Source organism: Podarcis bocagei (genome assembly GCF_964188305.1).
Source record: "Podarcis bocagei genome assembly, chromosome: 17".
Taxonomy (NCBI): domain Eukaryota; kingdom Metazoa; phylum Chordata; class Lepidosauria; order Squamata; family Lacertidae; genus Podarcis; species Podarcis bocagei.
Window position 1 is genome coordinate 40,563,546 of NC_138143.1, and position 21,215 is coordinate 40,584,760.

Here is a 21,215-nt window from a genome sequence, read left to right on the forward strand (position 1 = left end):
GTGGTTTAGACTATAGTGCCACCCACGTCCCCGGTCCTTAACCCACTGCTCACATATGAGATGTATGATGAAAGCTGTCTTATACTGAGCTAGGCTGCTGGCTCATCCAAGCAAGAGTGAGAGCACATCACCATACATTTAAAGCACACCAGACATACATCAAAAGCACATGACTACCCCCAAACTGAGAGCCAGTGTGGTGTAGTGGTTAAGAGCGGTAGTCTCCTAATCTGGGGAACCAGGTTCGCGTCTCCGCTCTTCCACATGCAGCTGCTGGGTGACCTTGGGCCAGTCACACTTCTTTGAAGTCTCTCAGCCCCACTCACCTCACAGAGTGTTTGGTGTGGGGGAGGCAGGGAAAGGAGAATGTTAGCCGCTTTGAGACTCCTTAAAGGGAGTGAAAGGCGGGATATCAAATCCAAACCCTTCTCTTCAAAGAATCCTGGGAACTGTAGTTTTTTAAGGGTACTATGTATTGTAGGGGGAAACCATAGCTCCCTGTATTCTCTGGGGGGTCATCATGTGCTTTGGATGCACTTTAAATATCTGCTGTGCATCTGCCTTGATTCTAGTTGGCTGTGTCTCTTCAGAGGAAACTTTCTTATACTGAGCCAGACCAGTGGCCCATGTGGTTCAGTACAGTCTACACTGACCGGCAGTGTAGGATTTCAAACATTGATGGTCCCTACGCTACCCAGAGCTGCCAGCTATTGATCTGGGGTATTCTGCATGCAAAGCAGATGCTCAGGGTGCGTAAACATGACAATTTAAATTATAAAATGGGTACTTTTGCATAATTTATTTTATTTTGCAGAGTTTACTGTTTTGCTAGCCAAGGGGAGGAAGGCAAGTTGTTACAGAAGGCACAAAGCCCCCACCCACCCATCACAAATCACCTTCCTCCGACTTCTGAGGGTTCACCAAGAATTGCCACACACTTTCCAGCAGCTCTCCACAGACATTAAATCTAGCAACTTCCTCATTAACGGTTCCTCCAGTTCCTCTTTATTGCATATCCATCCTGATTTCTTTGCTCAAAGTTTGCATGATGATTACATGGTCTCTGGTCTTTATCTGGCATGCAATCATATTTGTTTGTGGGAAATTATATGACAATGAGTATCCAGTTTGATTTTCTTGCCAGGTGTATAGACATCTTCCTGTTTATCATTTGCTCATCACATGCATGCGCATTTCACTGTTACTTTCCTAACTACAAAAAGTCAGTGGTCCTTTTTTAAAGAGTAGAATTGTTCCTTTGATCCACTTTAAAGTGCTTTAATCCACTTTAACTGAGCAACTCTATATTTCCAGTATGTGCTTGAATCCATTCCACGAAATAATGGCAATCTGGAGGCACCCCCCAGGATTTTGTACTGTTCCTGTTGCTAGAGGGGACTAGGGTGGGGAAGAACTAATCCTGACTTCCTAAACCCATAATTAATAAGACCGCCTCCAGATTGTCACTCTTTTGCAGGGGGGATTCCAGCTCCTAGCAGAAATTAAAGTGGATTAAAGCACTCTGTTGCCCTAGCACAACAAATCCACTTTTAAAAAGAATCAGACTTAGGTCCCCTTCAGACGACCTGCAAAAAGTCTGTAGATATTTTTAAGTGGATTTGTTGTGCTAGGGTGACAGAGCGCTTTAATCCACTTTAATTGCATGGACCTAAAGTTCTGGTATGTGCTTGCATCTCTCCCACAATATAGAGACAAGTTGGAAGCATCCTAAAAATCAAAATGGAGAGTCTCCAAAAACTGAATTGTTTACTCAGGATGACCATGTTATCCTATTTTTTCTGTGCTCTTGAAGAAGCCCGGCAAATGCACAATCTGGCTCAATCCACACTTTCACTTGACCTGTATTTTGCTTGTATTGTGTACCAATTAGTTCCCCCAGGTCTGAGAGCTTTTCCTGTTGCTCTGCAGCTCTGCCTTATGAAAACCTTACCCACTGAACTGAAGCTTGGCTAAGCAAAATCTCTCTGTGGGTTTTCTCTCTGTGGGTTTTCCATGAATCTTATCAGATCCAATTCAGCAGGTAAGATCAGATTTTTCGCAAGGCACAGCCATAGAACGAGAAAGCTCCAGTTCCCAAGGAAATTCATTGTTACACAATACCATACGATCAAAATATGGGTCGAGCCCTAAAAACCAGAATGTTGCTCTACTGCCCAATGCCACTCCACACCCTTAGGAAACCACAACGCTTAATTTTCTTCCTCTTTGTCACTGCACCAGGCTCTGAGCTCTGAGTGTTCATTTGCCTTAGGCTGAATTTTAGAGTTTCGTGGATAAAGTTATTAACACTCAATGTGGTTGCTGACAGTTCAATATCTATGCCCTCGCCCAGGATACTATCACGTTTATAATGCTTCTGAAAGGTAGGAGGGGTATGTGGGACTTGCGGGATGGAGAAAGGAAGAATGCAGGCAGGGGACCAGCTGGTTTTATTTGGCAAACGGTGTGGTTGAACATATAGATTAAAATTGGGGGAAAGGGGGAGGCAGAACTGCAGGAGTTTGGATGGGATGGCTAGCATGTCCCAAGCAGCTATCCAGAGAAACCATGGTAGAGTTACTACCTCTTTTGCAAAGGGCCAACTTTAGCACTTAGAAGTTGAAAAAGGAGTGCAGATCTGGAATGAAGCCCAATACATTCTCATTCATCACCAGCGCAATCTGCATGCAGATCATTGTGCACACCTATAGCTGGGAAAGGCAGCCCAGGAAAGGAAATTTGCAAGAACTTGACCTGCTTCCAGGCAGGCAGGAGCCTTATATCCCAACTAGTTCACAAAGATCTGGTTTTCCTGTGCATACTTTTGGCCCATTATCTTTCCCCGCATTCCTGTTTCTTGGTTTCAGCCATGGATTTTCATTGTTCCTTTTCAGCTTTGCCGCCCAAGCCGGTGAGCAGAGCTTAATGGTATGTATGGGGGTGGAGTTGCACCTCTCCCACTCACTCCTCCTTCGCCATCAGCTGCCTTGTTCTGTTCTGGGCATGCACACAGGTATTTCTGTACCTGTGAACCTGCACTTTCAAAGAAAATCAAGCCAGGGAGTGCAGAAGAGAAAAGTTGCCATCCTTAACGATCATATTTCGCAGCATGCACAATGGAGACTTGTGTTTATTTGGAGGAAAGGGCTGCAATATCAATTTTCATTAAACAATAAACAAGAATATACCGAGGTATTGTGCAATAGCGGCATTCGCCTAACTTGAATAAGACTTGGATAAAGAGGTCCTGTGCAAAACCTCTGTATTAAAAGCTATCTTCTTTTTAAGCCCAGATGGCTCAGTTGGTTAGAGCATGGTGCTGATAACACCAAGGTTGCAGGTTCGATCCCCATATGGGACAGCTGCATATTCCTGTGTTGAAGAGGGTTGGACTAGATGATCCCTGGGGTCCCTCCCAACTCTAAAAAAATCCTATGATTCTAAGCCCAAAATATGTACCACAATTACAGTCTTCAAGATACTCCTTCGCGTGTACAGCGTGGTGAGATCTCAAGAGTATAATGTCTCCCAGCTGGGTTGCTGGAATTCAAATGTGCCGTCTGCATGGGACAATTGGTGGAAATAGGCACACATATATTGCACCTGGTGAGGAGCAAATGGAAATGGTAGTGTGACAAGAGGCCGCCCATCAAAACTTCACAATGCATGCAACAAACTGCACACATTCCACTTCCGCCCCAAAATGCACTGACAAGTGTCCACACCAGCAGGGGTTATTTTTAGGATTTTCCATGTTAAAGGGGAATCTGAATTAAATATATTTTTAAAAAGTATTTCAGTGATCATCGAGTTGTGGGGGTGCTGCGAAACACGCACAAGAAAAGCATTGGCTCCACAATCAACCCAGCTGGAAGCACCTTGGTTCTTTCTCAGTAATTCTGCTCCTCGCAGGAATAAGAATTAAACATGCTAAGGTGGCTGAACCCCCATTTTTCATAAACCATGCCCAGGATTTCTGCTGCCGCTCTGAGCGATGCTTTACAGGGCTCCAGGGGGTTGCATCCTGCTTCACATGCTTAACTTTGCTCTGCACCATCTCCACCCTGCGCTTTAAGATGAAAGAATGTCCTTGCTCCGCTCATTACTGAACTACAGACACCCTTTTGCTGAAGTTCTCCAGCAGAGCACTGTCCTTTGTTACCAGTAGCTCCTCCCTTCTGCCTGGGATGCCAGAACTCTTATTCTGAAAAGGATCTCGCTGCAACTTGAAGCTCCAGTCCCCCCCTTCCTATCCCCAACTCACTCCCTGCCTAGGTCCTAGCCGCTAGGACATCCTCAAACAGTGTGGTTTTGGCAGGCAAAATCTGTCTGCATGACTTTCTGGGTTTTCCCCTGCACAGAGATAACTCGACTTGCCTGCCTGAGCCTGTGTGCATTGCCTCCCTGCTGCTGCACTAACCATGCAGCAGAGCTGCCTCAAGCAGGAATCTGTGGCCCTCAAGATGCTTTTGGGATGCATCAGCCATCACCCACCCCTGCTGGTTGAGGCTGATGGCAGTTGGGGGGGGGTGTCCAACAACCTCAGAGAAGGCCACAGGCTTCCTCATCCTTGTTTCAGGCTCATAAGCTATAGCCATAGATAGCAGCTCCCTTCCCAAGCCTTTCCCCCAGCTCAGCCATGAAGGGGACAGGGCTCTATTTCATAGGGATGTTGCTGTGAGGATGGAGGAAGGAAAATGCACATTTTTTTGCCGTTTTGAGCTCGTTAGCAGGAAGACATTAATCATAAATTTGGTTTTGGCAAAGGCTATGATTTCTTCTTTTTTTAAAAAGAAACAAGTGTAGCAAATGATTGTGCTTGAACGCTTCCTCTTTGATCTGAATACATCTGCTATGTTTAGATACCTCTTTACTGCCGCAATACATCAGGGTGGGGAATCACATTCCCTTCTGGGCAACATTTCAAGGCCCAAATGCCAGCAGTGGGCAGGGCCAAGGCAAGAAAGGTGAATTTTGCTTTTGTACCCGTGCTTGTTTTTCTAGAAAAAGAGGTGCTCAAGCTGACCATGAATTTCTCCCTTGTTCTGTAAGAATGGCAATGGAGTCCACCTGAAAGGGGCCGGAACTGAGATCTGGTGAGCTCTGGCTGAAAAAAAGCCCCACTTTGTAATCATCATCGTAAGTTATTATTTATACCCCACCCATCTGTCTGGGTTTCCCCAGCCAATCTTGTCGGCTCCCAACAGAGTATTAAAAACATGAAAAAACATCAAACATTAAAAACTTCCCTAAACTGGGCTGCCTTCAGATGTCTTCTAAAAGTCAGATAGTTGTTTATTTCCTTGACATCTGAAGGGAGCACGTTCCATAGGGAGGGTGCCACTACCGAGAAGGCCCTCTGTCTGGTTCCCTGTAACCTCACTTCTCGCAGTGAGGGAACCGGCAGAAGGCCCTCAGAGCTGGACCTCAGTGTCCGGGCTGAATGATGGGGGTGGAGATACTCCTTCAGGTATACTGATAATAATGATACAGTATTTACCTAGCAATGATGATGTTATCAATGTGTTAATGATAACTAGCATCATAATGATAACTAGTATCATGCAACATAGCACTGTTGCAACTACTTTCTGCAGATTATCTCCTGCTGTTTTTTTTTATATAACGAAGTTGGTTAGCAATTCTATTTTAAAGCATTGCTTTCTATCTCTAACCTTATACTTTGGGTAGCTGTAGGCTAGCTCCTACACCATGGGTAGGCAAACTATGGCCTTCTAAATCCGGCCTGTGGACGGTCTGGGAATCAGTATGAGTAGAATGTGTCCTTTTATTTAAAATGCATCTCTGAGTTATTTGTGGGGCATAGGAACTCGTTTCTTCTTTCTTTCCAAAATATAGTCTGGCCCCCCACAAGGTCTGAGGGACAGTGGACCGGCCCCCTGCTGAAAAAGTTTGCTGACCCCTGTTCTACACAGACTCACAGTAGGCCTGGGTGATGTATTGATACATTGCCCAGGACCAGTCTGAGGGCCAGAGTGTGATGGCGTCTTCACCTGGCAATATATCACAGGTAGGGCTTGTCTATGCCTTCCCTTCCTTCTCCTGTTGCTGCCAGCTTCCTCCCTGTGCCAGGCACTGGTGGCAGAGGGAACTCTGGCAGTTTTACCCCAGCACCTCGTGAGACCAGGACCGATGAGCCTTCCTTTTCACCATCGCGATGTATCACTATATCACAATGTTTAGGTGATGATACATCACAATTTTGAAAAGCTGATATTGTCGAGCCATAACTCACAAACCCTGCTCTGTCCACTAGCCTGGCAGGCCAGAGTTCAAGTCAGCCAAAACGCTCAGAGACTTTTCCCAGAGGGCAAAGTCTGTCAGAGCGCAGGATGTGAACCCGAGGTATGGCGAGGACAGACTGGAAGGGGGAAGACGAACCTGCCGACGTATCTACGTTATTCAGTAACAAAAGCCAGCGCAGGCAGCAGTTAACAAAAACACATTAACACCAAGCTGTTGGTCATCTGTATTATTTTAATCCAAAAGAGAAGGTTCAGGGCAAGGAATGAAAAGCTGATGGCTCGATTCTGGTCCCAGTTTGAGGCTCCAATGCCTGTTGCATCCAGAAGTTAGCGCTTGCTGCTAAGAATCATTTCACTTTTTGAAAAACCTGGACACAAACCACATCCTCTGCTGTCAAACGCTAGGAGGAGAGAGAGAGAGAGAAAAGAAAAAGAGAGAGAGAAAAAAGAGTCAGGGAAGAGACTCTCTAGGCCCGAGACCTTTGGAGTATTTTTCATTTGTGAAGCTTAAAACAGGTCATAACAGTAATGGAAAAACCCATTTCGGCTACCATGTACATCCAATTTCTCTTTTGTGTTTTCTGTCCTGGATTAACAACACTCAAGTCACACAACATGACGCAAGCAGCGTCAAGACAGCAAATTTAAGTGTAGGACTGCTGCTTGGGTGCAGGGAAGAAGAATAGCAAGGTTCCAGGGCCTGCTTCTGAAATTAAAAGACAGCGATTACTTGCAGTTTAAGAGCAATTGCTGTGCTGACTTTTGAATACTTTAATGTCTATACCAATAATGACATGCATCTTGACATGCGGGGGGGGGGGGGAGAGGGTCTGCTCAAATGGAGCTTCTGCTTCAAGCATCTTGTGTGCAAACTCCGAGTGATAATCCATTGCCTGACCAGTGTTCTCTGTGTGGACATGGAAACATATCCTCTGGCAAAGGAGGGCCTCTCCAACTTCCTCTATGGACATGATCCACCAGGAAGCTCTCCTGCACAGAAGTCGCTGAAAGAAACTGAAATCCCTCAACTGTACAGTAGTGGCAGCTCACATTCGTTTTTCAATGCCATATATTAAAGAGCGTCTCCTACGAATTTACTCGTACACACAATCAGTTCTGTATCCCACCCTTAATGGCAACTCATGAGCTACTTGTTCTTAAGAACAGGAAGTTTTACTGCCTGGGATATATGGTTCCCAAATTCTTTCTGTAGTATAGGAAGAGCCCTTTCAGAAGCATTTTAACAGCCAAATGAAATTCGACCCTCCCCTTGCACCTGGGCAAGTTGCTCTGCTTGGATCTCACAGACATTAATAGTTGCATGTCACCAAGGAAGATCAGCAAGCCAAAGTAAATCTGGCCATTGGAGGCTTTTTTGTATAAAGCATTTTAGCAGATAAAATTGTAGACATGCAGTTCAAGCCAATCACGTGAGTGAATGAACACGCACTTCCATCATTAGTGCTGTGGCTTCATTCTCCAAAGTTAATGTTACTCAGCTTAGTTTTTTAAAAAAAACCACTGTATTTAGCTTATATGCAATAATAAGCTAACAGCAACAAGAAAAATGGTTTGTGCCAGAACTAGCATTTTTTTTATTTTTTTTTATTATCGTATCGAAGGCTTTAAGATGTTGGGGGGCCGCTAGGGGCGCCTTGGAAGATGGCCGACAATACCACTCTCCGGCTCACATGAGGTAATTTAGGGGCTGATTATGGGAGTATATCAGCCTCCCGTGATTTTCCCAGGGGATGGGAAGATGCTGCCTTGCCTGCGAATGCCCATAAATCACCCCCGAGTTCGAAAGAAGGAGGGGGTGGGGGCACTGGACGGAAAGCCCTCGAGCGAGTTCTGGATCTCCTGGACGCTACTTCCAAGAGCGAAACTAGTTGCATTGCTTAAGATAAAATAATTGGAGAAAGTAAATGCACATGTTTCGAGTGAAGTAAGGATGTATTATCTGCTAATTAAATCTACCACTGAGAAGTCAAGAGTGATGGGACGGAATGAACAGAAGATTACATCAAAGAATGACAGCTATGTCGGTATGTTGAAATGGAACGGAAAGGGGGGGGGGACTTTCTTTCTTTTTCATTATGATTTACCTATCAACCCCTCCCCTAGAAGAACCGTCACATGATTGACAGCAAGTGAGATTGGAGATAAACTGTGTGGAAATAAAAATGTTAACCAAAGGCTTTGTTTTGTGGAAGATCTGGAAAAAACGAAAGGCTTTCCTGTGGTGCAGTTATTTTGGGATCCGCCATTATGAGACAGACTTTGTTGCGAGTTTTACAGTCAAAGGGGGAGGCGAGCCACTGTTCTGCTATCATGTTTGGATTGTATATCTGAATGGGCAAAAACTCCTCTGGAAAGACTGATTTATGGTGCAACTGATCTGAAAAAATTAAGGAGCAGACGCTTAGACTGTATTTCATCGGAACTGATGAAAATGGCACCGGCCGCTTGAACAGGACTTTTGGATCAGCGTGAGATGAATTACGGGAGAGCATTACAAAAGTTCACACAGAAACATAAATAATGCTTGCTTCAACTCGCCTGTGGATACAACTCGGAGGTTATTAAGAAGAAATACGATAACAATAAGGAGATGGGAAGATGGGACTTGTGAATATCAAAACAGCAGAAATATGAGATAATTGGACCCTTACTGAACTCGAAGCATGGGTACCTCCAACAAAAAAAATAAAAATTTGGTTAAATATTTGGAGTTTATGATTTGTATTGATATAATTTGGAATAACTAATATGATATGATTGGTTTGTTAAATCAAAACTTAATAAAAAAAATTTTTTAAAAAAAAAGATGCCACAACAGCTCGTTGTTTTTGTATTTAGCAGATGTCTTCTGATTTCAAGCATCTCTCTGAACACTTTGAATAAATTCATTTTGTAGCCTAACTCTTGAGAGCAAAGCAGATGTTTTTACTCCCTGTTAAATCATTTCACCTGTGCAACTTCATGGACCTGCGAGAGACTCTCCATGAATACAACAGGCATCCGCAGCTGAGCTTTCCCCCCAAGCCTCTGGTACAGTTATCCAGCACAGATGGCGGTCATCCCTTCATACTTGAGGTAGCAGAGGGTGATGGCAGTGGGAGATGCCGTGAATTAATGGACAGCACAGAATGAGACGCCATGGACACCTTCTGTGAATCACTGCTTCGCCCTCCCCTTGAAAGAGTTTACCAGCATTGTTGCGTTGGCAGTTGTGTGGAGATCCTGCACGGGCCATGCACAGAGCTTGTGAGCAACACTAAAGCCGTTTTTTAAAAGCGTGTCATGCACAGAGGTGCTGTGTTTTGACTTAATCATTTCCCCACTCCCTTACAGAAAGCCCCAGGAGCTGAGGTCAAATTTCAAGGAAGATGCAGGACAATGGGTGGCCTCCCACTGAGCTCAGCCAAGTCAACTTTTGAACTCTTGGGAAAGGATGTTTTTGTCAAGGGGCCGTTGCCTCCATAGATGACAGGCATAACTCATGGGGCCTAGCTGTGGCTTTTCAGGACCGGAGCTATAGAAGGAGAGGGCTGGCCCATGCTAAGCCTCAGAAAACTCCCAACTGCCTCGCCTAAAGGCTTCCTCTGTGCTTGGGGCAAGCTTCTCAGGCTGCCTCTCCTCACCAGATGCAGCTGGTCCCCTTCTAGCCAGTGTTTCCAGCCTCGATTTCGTTTCTCTCCTTTCTGTTCACACACCAACTGATCTCCATCCCAGAAGACGGTTGTCTGAAAGGGGGGGGGGCAAGAGAAAGCAGAGACGGCAATATCGTTAGCTAACAGAATACGCCTTCAATTCTAGTGTGGTGTAGAACATGTGACAGATCCACTTTACTATAAAAAAAACACAGAGCCAGATAAACTGAATAGAAGTACAGTCGTACTTTGGTTCTTGCATTTAATCCATTCTAGGAGTCCGTTCAACTCCCGAAATGGTTCAAAAGCCAAGGCACAGCTTCCAATTGGCTGCAGGAGCTTCCTGAAGCCACAGAAGCCCCATCAGACATTCAGCTTCCAAAAAACGTTCGCAAACCAGAACACTCACTTCCGGGTTTGCAACATCCGGGAGCCGATTTGTTCAATAACTAAGGCGTTCAACTACCAAGGTATGGCTGCAGTAGGTAACAGGCTGATTTGCAGACCTCTGCCATGAACTCACTAGGGAGCTCCCAGTCCACAGTGTGGGGATAACACTGATATACCTTACAAGGTTGTTGTAATTGTTTCAGAATAACAAAGGAATCACAACACTCAAGAGCACGGTAAATGCTGAGTAATACGGTCAAATCTTACCAATGTCTGTGGATTTTGCTTTCTGGAAAAGCCATTTGATCAAACAGGACACACACACAAATAGAACAGGGTTGCTGTGGCCCTGAAATTGTGTAGAACCTACTGGAGAAAACAATATGTTCCACTTTTTAAATCCTGATAGCTAGATTATAGCCACAGCTTCTAGACAGCCCAGGAGTCTGGTACTTTTATGGCCCAACTTGGAATAATTTCAGAATAAGGTCCTAAAGGCTATTTCAGGCATCCCAGGGTACCTTTGGTTTTTATTATGAATTGAAATGGGAGCCTGTCTTTTGCTTGTAAACCACCCTGGGAACTGTTTCGGCTGAATGATGGTATACAAATAGCCCCAAAGCAAACAAACAAACCACCATCTCTCTGATTATTGGTTAAAACTTATGCGTATGGCAGAAATAAACTTCCAAGATATGACTTCCCAAATCTTTGCATTTTTTTTCTTTTTACCCAACACTGACCACTTGGTCTCCGGCAACAATTCAGTTGCTTTAATTCTATAGCTTTTTCTAGATTGTTTTCCTGAATTTGATGTGTCAATTGTTAAAATGGAATTTAAAAAGAGGATCAGAGTTCTCTTTGTTCAATTTAATGTCTCTCTAATGGCCGATGTTAACGTGGCTCCCCAGTACAAAATGATTAGGTTTCAGCATGGAGTTGAAATTTTATTATTTTAAATATAAGTTTATTGTTGTAGCCAAAGGCCATGGCAAACCTGCAGCAACAGTACCGATAGAACAATACGGGTCAAACATCCATAATTCAAGCCAACATCCATGATGTAAGAGAGAGGTTGCCAAAGACACCAACAAACTCAAATCCAGCTTGACTTCAAATTAAACCTCCAAGTCACCACAACAATTTACAACAATTTTATCTAACTCATTTATCCTTCCCCGCTCCTTTTTTTGCAGCCAGGACTTAAGAGAGTCACTCTCTGTGTTATGAAGCTATCATTGTCACTCAAAAGAAAACCAAACCATTTCTGCCAAGGTGTGCCTGCTTGCTTGTGTGAACAAAGGTTTCAGAAAGTGATCTCTTGGGTCTAAATATACGGGGCGGGCTAACAGATTATGATGTTTTCCACCTGAGGATGACCACAAATACAAAGTTTGTCCATGTACGGGGACCTCGTTGTAGCAGCCACCCAAGACTGCAGTGGGTATCACTTGGAAACACAGCTCAATAAAGGCATTTCCTAAGGAAGCCGGTGAGAGTTTGGTCAGATAACTAGGTCTAAAATGCTCTGTTCTCGAGTGTGGAAAATATGGTGTTTCTAATTAGTTTCAGGTCCCCTCTTGATTCGATTCAGAAGCGCCAATCCCTTAGTTGATACTTACTGTATTCAAGGTCAAAGAATAGCTCATTTCTGGAAAACAACAATAATCTAAAACATCTTGACAAGCTCAAAAAGCTTTGGAAATGCTATTGTTACATTATGTGTTGCTTTGTGTTGTATTCTCTGTTTTATTGAACTTGTATGTAGCTATTTTACTGCATTTTAAATTAAAAGTAAAAAAAAAAATTATATTGACAAGCTGCTTTCCAGTGTTGGTTATCGCCTAATTCCATATAGCACAGAGCAGGAAAATGCTCAACAGGCAGAGCAGCAATTTTAAAAATATACTTTAACTGAGCAAGTTCGCTCTTGCCTTAATTATTGGCCACCCAGATTCTGTATGAAGAAGAGTTACTGATCCAAAACTTTAATGGAATTCAAACCAGAGCCCCAGATTTCAATGCCATAGAGTATTTGAGTAAGCACTTTGCTACCAAATATCTTTCGGGCAGGTTCAATCAGCTGCCCATTCTTATTGTAACAGAACTCCATCAATGCCCCTATGTTTTTCTGTGCTTTGACTTCCACTGCCTCTGTACGGCGCTTCCAAGAGAGGATTTCAATAGAGTACACCCAAGTATCTGAATGAGCGAGTTTGTTCTATAGCCTGCTGATTTAACACCATCTATACCTTAGGACAGGGACACAGGTGGCGCTGTGGGTTGAACCACAGAGCCTAGGACTTGCTGATCAGAAGGTTGGCGGTTCGAATCCCCGCGATGGGGTGAGCTCCCGTTGCTCGGTCCCTGCTCCTGCCCACCTAGCAGTTCGAAAGCACATCAAAGTGCAAGTAGATAAATAGGTACTGCTCTGGCGGAGAGGTAAACAGCATTTCCATGCGCTGCTCTGGTTCGCCAGAAGCGGCTTAGTCATGCTGGCCACATGACCCGGAAGCTGTACGCCGGCTCCCTCGGCCAGTAAAGCGAGATGTGCGCCACAACCCCAGAGTCAGTCACGACTGGACCTAATGGTCAGGGGTCCCTTTACCTTTACCTTTATGGCTTAGGGCTGTGCCTGGCAAAAATCACAACCCTACTGCTTACCTGAAAGGACCCAGCTATTGATTACAGGAAGTTCCACAAGGAGGGAGCTACTTTTGAGAAAGTGTGTCCAGATGTGCACTACAGAAGTCTTCTCACATTGCTAAGATTTCAGTTAATGCCCTCTCTTTTGAGCTAGGTGGGCTGCATTTCAACTTTCTTCCTGTATAATTTTGTGGCAAGGAAGGAGTAAAAGACAGAACAACTAAATAAATGTTGGCTATTCCGGGACAGTGACCATTGCTTTAAGAGTAAGCCAGCAATAAAAAAAATAGAAGCCAACAATTACTATTTTTCTTGCCAAGCTTTAACATATCAAAGCAACATTATAGTAAGGGGTTAGCCTTACCAGAATAAAAAAATCAGACAGTTGCTTCAGGTAGCAGCCTCTGGTGGAGGGCAGTTTTCCTGCCTCCGATATCAACCACATGCCTCCCTTTTAAAAAAATAGTTATTAATCCAAAGCAGTGGGATGACTTTTTTTAAAAATGAAACAAAACACAAATCATCCCAACCCACAATAACAATACAGTGGTACCTTGGTTGTCAAACTTAATCCATTCCGGGACTCCTGAAACTGTTCAAAAACCAAGGAGTGGCTTCCGATTGGCTGCAGGATCTTCCTGCACTCAAGCAGAAACCGTGTAGGACATTTGGCTTCCAAAAAACGTTCGGAAACCGGAACACTCACTTCCAGGTTTGGGGCATTTGGAAGCCAATTTGTTCGGGAGTCAAGCCATTTGGCAACCAAGGTACCACTGTATTCAATCAAGGGAGAGGCACTGCATGATGAGTTCCAGAAATGGAAGCAGTAATGGTGAGACGACCTGAAGTTGAGATATAACTGGTGGAGTACAGCTACCCCAGTAACTGATTCCAGAAGGGCTATACAGTATTATTATTTTATTCAGGTGTGAAAACAACCATGGCTGGTTTTAGGCAAAGAACTCTTGATAAGAAATTCTCCCATTAACCCCACAGATATCAAATGCAATTTTTAGCCACTGTTGGAAGATCTGGAGGCAGTATACATTTAGTAATACAGTGGTACCTCGCAAGACGAATGCCTCGCAAGACAAAAAAACCTCGCTAGACGAAAGGGTTTTTTTGTTTTTTGAGCTGCTTCGCAAGACGATTTTCCCTATGGGCTTGCTTCGCAAGACAGAAACATCTTGCAAGTTTGTTTCCTTTTTCTTAACACCATTAATACAGTTGCGAGTTGACTTCGAGGAGCAACTCATAGAACGCGGTGTGGTAGCCTTTTTTGAGGTTTTTAAAGACTTTGGTGATTTTTGAAGCTTTTCCAAAACTTTCCTGACACCGTGCTTCGCAAGACGAAAAAAATTGAAAGACGACAAAACTCGCGGAACGAATTAATTTCGTCTTGCGAGGCACCACTGTAAAAGCAAATTAATACAAAGTTCATTGACTGGCTTTGTCATAATCTCGTTAGACAAGCTACTCACTCTCAGACCCCCATCTGGGGATAATATGGGCCTAGCTCCCAATGCCATTCAAATTACCAAAAAGAAAGCCAGCAACTTTGAATGCTTGACAAACCCTTCATTAACTTTCAAAAATTATTTCTACTATTACTACTACTTCCTCTGCCCATGGCCTTTATTTCCAAAACCTTTATTTGAGGCTATGCCTTCATTTTATTTGCTGTGCTTTGCCATTGATGGAGTGTTTGTCTATCCCTCATTTGTAAAACGGAGTTCTCCTAAAAGGGTGTAACATCTCTGGCAGTTACAAACGAAGTTGCCCCACTCCTAGACTGGAGCTGGTGTGAAGAAGAAGAGTTTGGATTTGATATCCCGCTTTATCACTACCCGAAGGAGTCTCAAAGCGGCTAACATTCTCCTTTCCCTTCCTCCCCCACAACAAACACTCTGTGAGGTGAGTGGGGCTGAGAGACTTCAGAGAAGTGTGACTGGCCCAAGGTCACCCAGCAGCTGCAGGTGGAGGAGCGGAGACGCAAACCCGGTTCCCCAGATTACGAGTCTACCGCTCTTAACCACTATACCACACTGGCTCTCCAAAAATTTACATAATGTACATATTGAGCTCCTAATAAAATACTGTATATTGAATACTGAATACTGAGCTCCTAATAAAAGCCACCTCGGAAAGAGAGGGAGACACTGAAAGATGTTTTTGTTCCAAACACATCCTTTCCCAAAACCAAGCTGCTGGTGTATCAGAAGACAGCCCTAGTGAAACCATGACTCACAAAGATGAAAAGTGCCCACAAGAGGTCAACAAGTTTGTTTTGCTGTGAGTATGCAAAAGAGACAGGCCCCGTCAAGCATCTGAGAGTACACTAGAGGTAGCAGTTGTGCTACAAGTCGTGCAGGCTTGGCATGGAGCCTAGTTTGGGCAACAAATAAGATTCAGTTGGCACAAGCAACTCACGTGAGTTCAGTTGTCTCCTTGTGTGAACAGTGCAACACGGGAGGAGATGTTATGAGTAGGCATTTCTGCAACCCCAGCGCATAGAGATGAATATTACGCCTTCCATATATATATATATGTTTTGTTTAACTCCTTTCCATGTGAGCAGGCTGCTCTACTGATTGGTTTTTGTTTGCACAAATGTGCTTCTTTCTGCTTGTAAGGTGAACAGAAAGTTTGACATCACTGCTGAGCCAGCACAACCAGCGGCAGGGCAAGCCGGTTGGGCGCCTGGGGTGGCGCACGTGCCTTGTGTCCGGGGATGGGGCCAGCTGCCCATGGGGTGGGGCAAGCTGGGGCAGGATGCTCTGCCGGGCAGACAGTTTGGGGCAGCGTGGAGTCTGGGGTGCCCAAGCCACCACGTCACTCCCAGGAAAGATGCCTGGCTCGGGTGCGCTGCAAGCTCTGCGGTGAGTGCCGCCTGGCATTTTGTCACCCCCCTCAGTGGTGACACCTGGGGCGGCCTGCACCCACCGCACCCCCCTTCCTCCGCCCCTGAGCACAACTCAAGGCCAAGAATCAACGTGTGTGAAACCGTGTCGACACTATAACTCTCCTCTTGCAATCTCGCTCATGGATGGCCACCGAACGGGTCTGTTCCCGCAGTCCAAGGGCAGGCAAGTTTCCACTTCTTACCTGGCACTTGCGTCCATCCACCGGTCCCAAGTCCTCTTCAAACTCAACCCCAAGGTCAAAGTCCATGATGTAATTCCGAAGCGAAGTCAACGTGCGGATGGTCATGTGGTTTCCGTTGTGGATGATCTCCTTCTCCGGCTTCAGGAGGCAAACCAGTTTCCTTAAAGCGACATTGATGTCTAACATGCGACAGTGTGAGAAAATAAGTTGGATAGATCAGGGCAGTGTGTGTGCATGCAATTGTGATGCAGAAGGAGAAGTACAGTTGTACTTTGGTTCTCGAACAGAATGCATTCTGGGAGTCTGTTTGAATACCAAGGCGTGGCTTCCGATTGGCTGCAGGAGCAACCTGCAGTCAATTGGAAGCTGCGCCAGACGTTTGACCTCTGAAAGTCGTTCGAAAACAGGAACACACACTTCCAGGTTTCTATCGTCCGGAGCCAATTTGTTCAGAAGACAAGGTGTTTGAGATCCGAGATACGACTGTAACAGCTTAGTACAGTGGTACCTTGGGTTACATACACTTCAGGTTGCAGACTCCGCTAACCCAGAAATAGTACCTCAGGTTAAGAACTTTGCCTCAGGATGAGAACAGAAATCACGCCACCGCGGCACAGCAACAGCAGGAGGCCCCATTAGCTAAATTGGTACCTCAGGTTAAGAACAGTTTCAGGTTAAGAACAGACCTCCAGAATGAATTAAGTTCTTAACCCGAGGTACCACTGTATACAGAAACAGCAATGGCCTTTATTGTTACTTAGCCCTTGCTGTAGAAATGTTCTCCAGTGTTGAGTCAGCATCCTCGGAATCATCTCTCTCACACAGCAGCCCCGAGGATCCTGCAAACCCCAGAAACCTGGTTTGCCCTAAAACCACTTAGTAAGGAAGGAATCATTAAATCATAGAGCTGAAAGGGACCACCAGGGTCATCTAGTCCAACCCCTGCAATGCAGGGATCTTTTGCCCAACGTGGTGCTCGAACCCATGACCGTGAGAATAAGAGTCTCATGCTCTCCTGACTGAGCTATCAGGAGGATAGACACAAGAACACATCCGTCTCAGGCATGTATATTGAAACTTACACCCCGTCTTCCCTCCCCAGATGCAGCCAACATAGTAAAATCAAGTAAAAATGCAATTAAATATAGCATTTAAAAAACAATTATTTTAATATCTGTGCATTCTTTCCCGCACCTAGAAAATTGGACCCTGGCTAAGAAACTGAGCTACATCTCAGGAAGTCCATATTTGAATCTCATTCATTCCACAAACGCACTCTCCTATTTGCAATACAGTGGTTAATAATACAGACCTACCTTACAGACCTGTGGTAAGGATTGCCAAGTTGGTAGCCAGTGGCTAGACCCTTCAAAATTACCACATAAATGCTAAGTTGCTTTGGTCTCAGATGACAAGATATTGAAAAAGCATCACTGAAGCATCCTGGAAGAAGGGACCCCGGTCCTAATGCAAGAATGTGTGGGGCCCAGCTGCAGGATCTCATGTGGGGCCCCCAAGGCACTCTGCACATGCTCCAGTTAATGTTTTTATACATGTTCCAGATCTTCAAGTTAGGTCTTCATGGGGGGTTTGGGGGGGAATATTAAGCATTGCATCAAATTTATTCTCAGAGTTTGTGGGGTTGGTGTGAAAGGGGGAATGGGTGTGTGAGAGAGAATCACAGAATCCCGGAATTACAGAGCTGGAAGGGACCCACACCCCGTGGTCATCTAGTCCACCCCCCTGCAATGCAAGGAGAGAGAGAGAGAGAGAGAGAGAGAGAGAGAGAGAGAGAGAGAGAGAGAGAGAGAGAGACTGGCGCTTACCTAAGGCACGAAGGTAGTTGTCCATGTTGTCCTGGGAGACGAATCGGTAGTAGCCGGTGAGATTGGGAGGCATCGGAAGGCAGGAGCAGGAACGGAAGAGAGAAAGAACAGCCGCGGGGGAGAGAGAGAGACAGAAGAGCGCCAAGCTGCACGTGTGAACACGACGAGAGAGCAGACCCGGAGGAAAGAAAAGCCTCTTCTCCGGCTTCTCGCCCCACCGAGCCGTCTGCTGACTTTGCCGGATGCCTTAAGCCGCCGGGTCTGTCTCTCCGCCTTCCTCGCTTGCCCTTCTCCGCCTCGGCTTATATAGCGCCGCTGCGCTCCCAAATCTCGCCGCCGTAAGAGTCGCTTCGCCCCGGCCCCCGGGAGGGGGGGGCGCGGCGGGGGAGGAGCCGGGAAGACGGCCTCCCTCCCCCTTTCTCCTTCTTCTTCTTCCTTTCTTCTTCCGATTAAGACTTTAAAACACACACACACAGCGCTGAAAGAAAAGAGGAAAAACTTTAAAGGGACAGCTCGACTTTGCGCTGCTCCAGGAATGATGCGCAACGACTGTCAGGTTTCCAATGGCTTAAAACAGAGTCAGCATCCTCGGAATCATCTCTCTCACACAGCAGCCCCGAGGATCCTGCAAACCCCAGAAAACTGGTTTGCCCTAAAACCACTTATTTCTCTCGGGGCCACACTTTCAGATTACAAATTGTAACAACTTTTTACTGATAAAAATACATTTGGAAACAAAAAGGAACAACTCGTAGAGGTGCTTGATTTGTAACCTCGAATGCAGCTACTTTGTGATATGATCACAGGATCATAAAGCAACGCAGCTACGTAAGAACATGAACCGTTCCTAAAATATAATGATAAACAAGCCTCTTATATATGTACCTTAAGCATGTATACAAACTCAGTGAGAGGTGTGAGCTTGCTTTTGCCAGGCGATCTCATTTATGTGAGGTCTGATTTGAGACAAACTCTCATCTCCCCATCGACACAAAGAAGCCTTTCCCTTTTCTGATGTTTCATGTTTGTCAGAGTTGAAAATCCCTGATCACAGCAATACGTCACCGAGAATATTGTACAAGAATAAAGGTAAAGGGACCCCTGACCATTAGGTCCAGTCGTGACCGACTCTGGGGTTGCGGTGCTCATCTCGCTTTATTGGCCGAGAGCCAGCGTATAGCTTCCGGGTCATGTGGCCAGCATGACTGAGCTGCTTCTGGTGAACCAGAGCAGCACACAGAAACGCCGTTTACCTTCCCGCTGGAGCGGCATCTATTTATCTACTTGAACTTGATGTGCTTTCAAACTGCTAGGTGGGCAGGAGCAGGGACCGAGCAACGGGAGCTCACCCCGTCGCGGGGATTTGAACCGCCGACCTTCCGATCGGCAAGTCCTAGGCTCATTGTAGAAGAATAGCTAATACTTTTGAAGAGAGAGGGGTGTGGATATTGTTTTTGGTTTTATATTTTTTTTTAATATGTTGATACTATACAATACTGCACTGAAATGTTCAAATGTTTCTTTCATTGCCCTTGAATCTTCCCACAACACTTGCCATCCTCTCCTGCCATGCCAGTGTGCTGTGCCACCCACACCTTTTGAGAACCACTGACCTAAAACAAATTGCATGGGGGGTTCTCAGCTCAGAATCATGCAGTCCAATGGTTTTGTTGTTGTTGTTTAGTCGCCTTAGTTGTTTCAGCTCTCTGTGACTCCATGAAACAGAGCATGCCTTGGAAATTCTCACTTTCTTAATAATAATAATAATAATTTATTATTTATACCCCGCCCATCTGGCTGGGTTTCCCCAGCCACTCTGGGCGGCTTCCAACTGAATATTAAAAACAGTACAGCTTCAAACATTAAAAACTTCCCTAAAGAGGGCTGCCTTCAGATGACTTTTAAAAGTAAAATAGTTGTTTATTGCTTTGACATCTGCTGGGAGGGCGTTCCACAGGGCAGGCGCCACTACCGAGAAGGCCCTGTGCCTGGTTCCCTGTAACCTTACTTCTCGCAATGAGGGAACCGCCAGAAGGCCCTCGGCGCTGGATCTCAGTGTCCGGGCTGAACGATGGGGGTGGAGACTTTCTTCTCAAAGCTTCTCCTTCCCCATGGAATTCAAGGGGATTTTTCACCTAACTAAGAGCCTATAGGAAGGGCAAGGACAGATGTTGTTGGATTCCAGAACTCAGCTGTCCCAGCTGCCATGGACAAAGGTCAAGGATTATGGGAGTTGTGGTTCAAGGGCATTGGGGGGGCGCACCAGACAAGCCCCCACCCCTGGCCTACAGGATTGCTCGCCTTGTTGCTTGCTTTGCCTGGCCTGGCCACTGCAAACTTAATACAGCTGGTTCCCCAGTGTTTAAATACCAAAAAGAGAGGTACCAACACTCAGTCCTCCTTGGAAGTTCCAATCCATCCTTCTCTGTAAATCCCAGATGTGCGGTGGAAGGAGTTAGGATTAGCCATCTTGAGGGAGAAAAATCCCTCTGTCTGCACATATCAAGACACAACTCTCTAATGTTTCTGAAGGTGTCTGGGCTCAACCTTGCAGGTCTCAAAGCTGCATGTAGTGTTTTTGCATTTTTGAAGCACTTCCCCAGCACTAGCCCAGCTGTTGGCACCTGTCTGTCTCAATAGACTATGCTGTGCGCCTCCAGGGGTGGAGTCAAACTGCTGCATTAGCAGCAGCAAAGTGACCTCTCTGGGGCACAGGCAGTGTGTATGGAGGTCCATATATATATATATCCATTACACTGTGTCACATTCATTGAATATAACCGTACATTCAATCGCTGACTTCCCTTCCCCCCTTCCATGGTTCCATTTATATATCCATTAAAACTGGATATTTTAATTTCTCCATATAATCATATTTCTCCCTTCCCCTTACATCTTCTATACTTTTGACCTGCTGAATTTACACTAACCCTGCTGACGCTTTACCTATTTAACATAAGTCTTCAGATATTCTCCAGACATTTTCCACTCTTCCTTAAATACTCCCTGATCTCTTACTCTACTAGTTAAATTTGCTAATTCTACATATTCTGTTGATTTCATCTGCCACTCTTCCTTTGTTGGTATTACTCTCTCTTTCCATTTCTGAGCACATACCATTCGGGCTGCCATAATTGCACAGAGAAATAAGTTCCTTTGATCTGTGGGGACCTGCATTCCAAATATTCCTAACGAAAAGGTTTCTGATCTTTTTATAAAAGTTTTCTTGAACATTTTTTTTTATTTCATTATATATCATCTCCCAGAAATGCTTCACAAATTTACATGTCCACCACAGTGTGTATGGAGGTCCTAGGCTGCCCAGGCAA

The 21,215-nt window shown here is 45.2% G+C and overlaps 1 protein-coding gene across 1 annotated transcript; it reads right to left on the bottom strand.

The window, feature by feature from the left end:
* Window positions 1-6,478: 6,478 nt before the first annotated feature.
* RBP5 (retinol binding protein 5) lies at window positions 6,479-18,243 on the bottom strand. Its single transcript, XM_081177092.1, has 4 exons — window positions 17,887-18,243; window positions 16,061-16,239; window positions 9,911-10,012; window positions 6,479-6,667 (listed from the first exon to the last, which is right to left on the bottom strand). Exons 1-4 carry the CDS (start codon window positions 17,957-17,959, stop codon window positions 6,614-6,616), a joined length of 408 nt encoding a protein of 135 aa, XP_081033218.1. The 5' UTR covers window positions 17,960-18,243; the 3' UTR covers window positions 6,479-6,613.
* Between the last annotated feature and the right edge of the window lie 2,972 nt (window positions 18,244-21,215).